General features: G+C 42.7%; 1 protein-coding gene across 1 annotated transcript; it reads right to left on the bottom strand.

The window, feature by feature from the left end:
- Positions 1-5514: 5514 nt before the first annotated feature.
- On the bottom strand, positions 5515-6441 carry LOC105304778 (olfactory receptor 9I1). The gene has a single exon (XM_011379055.1). The coding sequence runs from the start codon at positions 6439-6441 to the stop codon at positions 5515-5517; it is 927 nt and encodes a 308-aa protein (XP_011377357.1).
- Between the last annotated feature and the right edge of the window lie 1153 nt (positions 6442-7594).

Genomic DNA, 7594 nt, shown 5'->3' with positions numbered 1-7594 from the left:
GAGGCTACTCCATCAGGGATCTAAGACTCACTGGGAGGCTGGTGGAAATCAGGGTTAAAGACCTGTTTGTGAGCTGTGGGGTTCTCAGCAGCCATAGAACTTCCACAGAACATCGGGGCCGTCTGTTAATTTTGATCCTGGGGATTCCACAGCTCATCAGGCAGAACCAAGGTCCCGGTGTTTCAGATATGGAATGCCAGGTCCTCCAAGTTTCTAACAATAGACACCTCCGACGGGTGTGGACATAGATGCGCACGACATCTCTGGATTCACGGTAGCTCATCGTGGGCTTCCCGGGTTTCTCCCATCGCTCCCCTCTCCTGAACCGGATCTAATGGAAACCGAAGACGGACAGAAGTCCATGTTATTGAACTTAAGGGGATTCTCGGGATCTTAAGCACGAGAGTTTAAGCATCTTTCCTCCAGCACACTGCCGTCGCTGTGATTTTTTCTGTGCTCCAACCACATGCTTTTTTCCCTGTCCCTCTGTCAAGTGAGTTGACCATCACTTTTCCCTTCTCTGCTTCCTCACGGCGCTGACTCATACATAGTTGTGGCTTCTCACCCCACGGTGGTCCGTCACCTCTAGTTCCATTGAAAAACTGAAAAATTATTTTAGTGTCTCATAGTTCTAATACTTTAAAAAGAGAATTCAATTTATCCAGCTTCTTTTTTGGGGGGGAGGAGGGAGGGAGCAGTCCTAAAGTTAAAAAGTGGAAAGTATGTAGCCAGCCTACACATGAACACTGCTGTGTCCAAAGCAGGCAGTTGTGTGATACAAAACCTAGCTTTCACGCCTTCGGCTGGGCTGTGAACGGGGCTGGCATTTCGACATCTCTTTGAGACCTGTCCTTATGGTTTTCATATCTCAGCATGGAACTTTCTCGTATAGACTTCCTGAATTTGCACTAATATCTATTCTCTTCTATGACCCAATAACTTTTTTCTTTTGACGCAGGATTCTCCATTCTGAATTAGTCACAGTCTTTTTTACCCGCTTTCTTTCCACAGAGATGAAACTTTAGACATGAAATCCATGCTTTATGACATGCATTATTAGATTTTCTCCAATGCCCCTTTTCTTGCTACTATATATCTGAGTTATAAGACTGTAAATATCAGTCGCTTTGAGGCTCTTAAAAGATTACTTCCAATGTTTCAGTATTTGAATGAAATCACTAGCAAATTCAGATTTCTAAACAATCATATGCCTTATAGACTTGTAGCAATATCTCACAGCTTAGTAGGATTTGTGCTGTCATGATTGACCAGTCACAACGCTTTTTTCCCAGATAGGTCATAACCCTTCAGTTCAGCACATAATTTAGTTCATCCAGCAGGGGAAAGACACCATTATGCCCTCGTTGACCTTTTCTATCTAGAGAGATACATTCATATGGCAACTCTCTCCTGGACGGCAGTAGCTACGACTTGCATCTATTGTTTCCATGGGAAAACCTCACGAGAAGAACATTCCTTGAAATTCTGAGCTATCAACTGTTGTCTATTAGTTTCTGTGTCCACATTGGTCTGATGCCTGACATTTGAATGTGGCATTGTGTCAGCATCTGGGGGACTGTTTTCTCTTTCTTTCGAGTTCTAAGGGTCGCTGTGCACACAGCCCTCAGGACAGGCTCAGTGAGGTCTGAGACATTGAGGTGGCTCACCTGCTCCTCTCCACACGTGTTCAAAGCACCCACAACCCTCACCAGAGACCCCATACTTTACAGACACATGGAACCCTGGAGTTGGAAAGACCTTGATGATTTTCTAGCTCTGCCTCTCAGAGGCCTTGGCCTTCATCGAGATGCCTCGAGGGGACACGGCAGCAGGAAATAAAAGGGAAGCTGAGTAGGTGGGGAGCTGCCAACTCAGCTTCAGCCTCAAACAAAGCAGTGATTCTTTTAACTCTTGTAAACAACCAGGTGCTTCATTTCATTTTGTTTGGAAACGGGGTTCTGATGTTAAAAAGAGATTTGAACACACCCGGGCTGCTATGTTCTCTTCATTTGGCAGACGAGAAAACTGAAGCCCAGAGAAGTAACTTTTACTCGGTGTGTTAAAATACACTTGGTTGGTGGATCTGAGAATCAGTATTGCTCTCGTTCTCTCAATCATCAACAGACCTGTCTTGTCTGGGACAAAATTTATGGCTGATGCTCACACAGATGCGCTGGTCCCCTCTTAGCAGTCACAGAGAATAGAGTCTCTTCAGTCCAACTCAGTGTAGGTTCTGGATAAATCTTTATTGAATGAGCATTACAGGCAATCGTTTTCAGCTTCCATTCAGCTGCTTAGCCAAGAACCTGCAAGAAGATTCTTGTCACCTCTGATCTCTTCACTGACCTTTGACTGTCTCTTCACATGACTCCCAAGCTCCTAAACAGGAAAACCATCTGTTGTGGTTCCTGGAGAAAAAGCCTAACGAGGAAGTCGATTTTCCCTTAAGTGATTCTGTGCCAGAAAAGAAACGACTGTCTATAAAATGGTGTTCAAAGGGGATATATGGTAAAAGCAGAATTTCTAGAGCCAGGTTCCCTGTGCTCAAATTGGGCAACCTATTTTAACTTTTTTATGTCTTAGTTTCTTCATCTCTAAGTAAGGATAATAATTGCACCTACATCATAGGGTTGCTAAGGCATCATAGGGTTAAATATATATAAAAGTACTTAGAATAGTGTCTGACATATAATAGGTGCTCTCTAAGTCTTAGCTATTATTATCATTATTTTTGTTACTAAGGAGCTAGGACAATAGCTTGTAGGTCCTTTAGATTGTAACAGAGTCCCAGTCAGATTTTCTAGCAGAATGTGGTTAAGACTGTTATGCTCCAAAAGGGAGACAGAGATTTCTTGGGGACCTATGGAGAGCCCTAGAATTCAGCCTGGAATGTAATTCAAGACCTGGAGAGATCTAATGCAGCACTAGGGGCTGGGTTGTATTGCTGCTTCCACAGCATCTTACAGTTGTTCATTTTCTCTCTGGTCTTCACCCATTAAAATGACTCAGCCAATTTCTCCATATCTGATTATTATTTGTGAGTCTCCTTTCTCAGCTGGCTTAGTCCTTTCCCATATTTTTCAGTTTAAATCCTCAAGAGAGAGATAATTTCATTGGTTCTGCTTAATAATCATTGACTAGCTCTAGTACATGTCATAGCTCTATTCTGTTCACTCATTGATGAACAGTGGGTCAGGGGCTTATTCTAGTATGATTATCTGAAGGGCAAGGTCAAATGCTAGAACAGTCGTTACCTAAGCAAAGGATTATGGATGAGGAATACCATGGAAGTAAAGAGGAGACTGAGAACCAGTCTGTTCTTTATTCAGGGATGTAGTTGTAATCGGAGTCAACAAGAGCAGATCCACTGTGATATGCTGAACTCCTCTCCATTACAGCTCTCTGTAAGTGTGGAGTCATCTGAACCTGATGACCCAGCGTAACTAGTCCAGAAAGAGGAATTTATTAAAGGGTCCCAATGTGTCTTAAGGAAGCAAGAAAATCACAGCGGCCGCCCCTCAGTACAATGGGAAGTAGGAAAGGGAACCTGGAAGGACTCTTTCTTGGTCTTTTGTGGTAGATTCTCTTTGAATAACTGCTTCATACTTGTCTTCTTCTTGACTTCTCTATGTTGGCCAATCCGCTCTCCTACTCTGAATCTCTTTTAAATGCCCAACTTCCTAAAGCTCAGGGAAAAATTTTTAGTAAGCCATATATGGGTGAGATTCTTACTTCTGAATCAATTAACTGCAGGCAGGGTGATGAGACACGTTAATAAAGTGGTTGGGCGTGGAGGGGCATGGAGGATCAATATCTTATAATATCAAGGTTGGGTAAAGGGATTCATTGGGCATACAACGTGTTCAATAAAAATAAATCCTTTGGTTATCCTTGACCATGTGGGCTATAGACAAATGCTGCTCCCCTCTCAGTCAAACACCCGTTTGTTTTATTTTTCTGGATGAAATAAAATTTGTCATTCGTTTGTGGTCTATTTCATTTTTGTCAATGGCCATGGCACTGTGGCAACGCCCAGAGTTGACGTCAGAAAGTGAGGGGAAGGGAAAGGAGAAGGACAATATACACCGAGCACGTGATTTGGGCTAGGAGATTTCTTACGTGTCCTTGTTTAATTTTGACAATACGCTCTTGAACTAGGAGTTGTTACACTTGTTTTAGACCCGAGGAACTTCTGGATCTGAGAGATTAAACCGTTTACTCTAAGTTTCACAGTGAATTAGTGGTAGAATCAGGATTCAGATACAAGCCCGACTCCAAAAGCCATGACTTGTCTACTGCTGTATACTGGGCACAAAGGGACTCTGAGAAAAGTCCAAAAGGACTATGAAAAAGTGTTTTCTTAACAGCACAATGGGAATCTTATATTTAACCGTGCCTTTCCTATTCGCCTTATAGAGTTTCCATGAGGCTCAAATGAGACAATGCATATGCCATAAAAATGGAGTCAAGAGCACTTATTGAGAACTCATCTGGTCCAGACTCTTGTGTGGGGATGAGTTCAGCCATGAAGAAAAATCGGTCTCCCTTGAAGGGTCTGATCAAGGAGTTATAGTTACTTTCCTGCCTCACCAAGTTCATTGCCAGAGAAGATGATACGTGGTTCAATTTTCTTCTTATTTCTATTTCTGCTGTTCCTAGAAATGGAAGAGGACTTCCATGAGGCAGGCAGTGGGGGTGAGGAGGAGAAACAGTGCACCATATCTTTTGGAGACGAGGGAGTTGGCCCTTGAGGAGATATCCTCAAGGGTTTTGTTAATCTTAAAGACCTCAGAAAAGCATTAAAGCGGGAACAACAAAACCAGTGAGTGGTCAGGTGGGAAGGCAATTCATAAATTTGGAATTTGCAAATTCCATTGTTTTGGACTGAGTGAAAAGGAAGACACTCCAAGGGGCCGACCTGAGTCCCTGGACCAGTGAAGAGGAAGGCCGGTTTCCCAAGCAACTGTCTTTCCCTTGGCCATTTAGAGACTCTGTTTTGTCTAGTACAATACTCCCTTTACTGAGCTGACCAGTCACTCACCTATTAAAAGAAGAAAGACTACTTAGTATTATTTACAGGGATCCCCAGATGTAAACTTAGACACAGAATAAAATGTAGTATTGATGGGAGCAACAATAAGAGAGAAAAAATAGGAAACACAAGATGGATACAAAGAGTGGTGGGGTGGAATGAGATAAACCGAAGACACCTCGGGCCCCTGAGATTCTGTAAGTTATGATGTCAGAGTGTAGCACGAGACCTCTGAGTGCTAGGCATGGGCAGGAGGTGGGTGGGAGATGGGGAGAAGAAAGTACCATAGGGTTGCTGGAAAGCAGTGTTACTACCTTTGCAGTTTTTCTTGTGTGCCTGGTGGCACCTTTCTACCTTCTCTCTGTTCATGGGTACAAGTTGCATAGAGTGTTGGTATATGCCTATTGGGATATATTGACATGGGAAGAAAATGGACCAAAAAAAGAGAGTCCTCTCCCTTAGATCTACAGTCTCTGGGACACCTAGAATCTACAAATGACCTTTTTGAAGGCTACTTTTACATCCTTGTTTCTCAGGCTGTAGATCAGAGGGTTCAGCATGGGGATGACCACAGTGTAGAAGACAGACACAACCTTGTCTTCCTCTAGGGATTTGCCTGAGCCACTCCGCAGATACATGAAGATGAGGGTTCCAAAGAAGAGGGCCACAGCAGTGAGGTGAGAGGCACATGTGGAGAAAGTCTTGGCCCTGCCACTTGAAGACTTCACCCTCAAAATGGCCTTGATGATGAGCAGGTAGGAAGTCAAGATGACCAAGGCATTGACCAAAATCACAAAGTTGCCGAAGAAGACAATGACAATCTCAGTGCTTGCTGTGTCACTGCAGGAAAGCTTTAGCAGGGGCGGGAGGTCACAGAAGAAGAAGTTGATTTGATTGTTGTCACAAAAGGAGAGGGTGAAGGTGCATGTGGTACGTAGGATGGCCCCTGACATCCCACAGACATAGGCTCCCACCACTAAACTCCAGCAGATTCTGGGATTCATGGCCATAGTGTAGAGCAGTGGGTTGCTAATAGCAACATAGCGGTCATAGGCCATCACTGCCAGCAGGAAACACTCTGTACCTGCACAAATAGTGAAGAAAAAGAACTGGGCTGCACATTGGCCATAGGAGATGACCGTCTTGCCTGTGATCAGTGTGGCCAGGATCTGAGGGGTGATGACTGAGGTGTAGCAGGCATCTAGAAGGGAAAGGTGGCTCAGGAGGAAGTACATGGGGGTGTGGAGTTGGACATCCAGTTGGATCAGAATGATCATCCCTACATTCCCCAGAAGGGTGACTAGATAGAAACTCAGAAACACCAGAAAGAGAAGAATCTCCAGTCGGGGGTAGTCACTAAAGCCCATGAGAATGAACTCAGTCACTGTGGTGAGATTATTCTTGACCATGGATTCAAAGTGGACTTTTGATGAGAATGAAATAAAAATAAATCCTAGAACTGAAGGACAGCTTTCTCTCTCTGACAGAGTTAGGTTTATATTTCTGGGCCAATTTATAAAGCTTGTTTTTGAGAAATCCTGTACGTGGTTGATTTTCCTTGGGCATCGATGTTCTTCTCTTGTATTTTTTGGAGCTGAGTCATGAGCTGGTGTTTCTGATTCAGATGAATTCTGGTTTGTATTTGGAGATGTCTGTGAAGATAAGAGACATAGACTCTCATATTTGGAAAGAATCTATCCAGCATCTGTTCTAATCCCCACTGGATGCTAGAGTCTCCTCTACTGTGTACTCTCCACATGGTTATCCGGTTGCTGTGTGAGCCTCCATCTGTGGACAGCTCTACCTGTTAATTCTCTTTTTGAACCTGGATTCTTTCTCCCTTTATCTTCTACACATTTGGCTTAATTTTACCTCTTCCAGACACTCACAATTTAATCCCTTGCCATGAAAACCTTTCAGAAGTTGGAAGATGAAGAATCTGCTCTTTATGTTGACTATTCCTTCATATTACCTGTTGTTATATTTCTCTAGTTATATAGTTATTCATTATGAGGTCAAAAATTGCTTAGTCACATTGTATTAAAACATGTGATAAGAGAACAAAATTATAATCGATAGGTTTAAGTTCTGGAGATTATACAGTGATTATAATCAACAATACTATGTTATAAACTTCAAAGTTGCTAAGAGAGTAGTTCTTAATCGTTCTCACCATAAAGAAGCCATGATAATTATGGGACACAATATAGCTTCTCAGCCTTTTCGCTAAGATCAAGTGTAATCATGGCACATGATAGAGGTGTTAGCTTATGTTATGGAGGTAATCGTATTTTAATATATAAATACATCAAACCAACCTGCTATATACCTTAAATTTACACGATATTATTGCCAGTTATATATCATAATATTAATAAAAAGATAACTAAAAGCCTCTTCACTTTAATCTTTACAACTTTATCCTGGGTTGGGGGTTTCCTCCAGCTCTAATCAGGGGTCACTAGATGGGGGGAGACACTGACATATCATATAAAACATGGCCTCCTTGGGCTGGTCCCTTGGGCTGGTCCAGTAACATGGTCTAGATGATCTTCAAGCAAA

This window comes from Pteropus vampyrus, unplaced genomic scaffold, assembly GCF_000151845.1.
Source record: "Pteropus vampyrus isolate Shadow unplaced genomic scaffold, Pvam_2.0 Scaffold352, whole genome shotgun sequence".
In the NCBI taxonomy this organism is placed as follows: Eukaryota; Metazoa; Chordata; class Mammalia; order Chiroptera; family Pteropodidae; genus Pteropus; species Pteropus vampyrus.
This window is presented reverse-complemented; position numbering and strand designations above follow the sequence as displayed.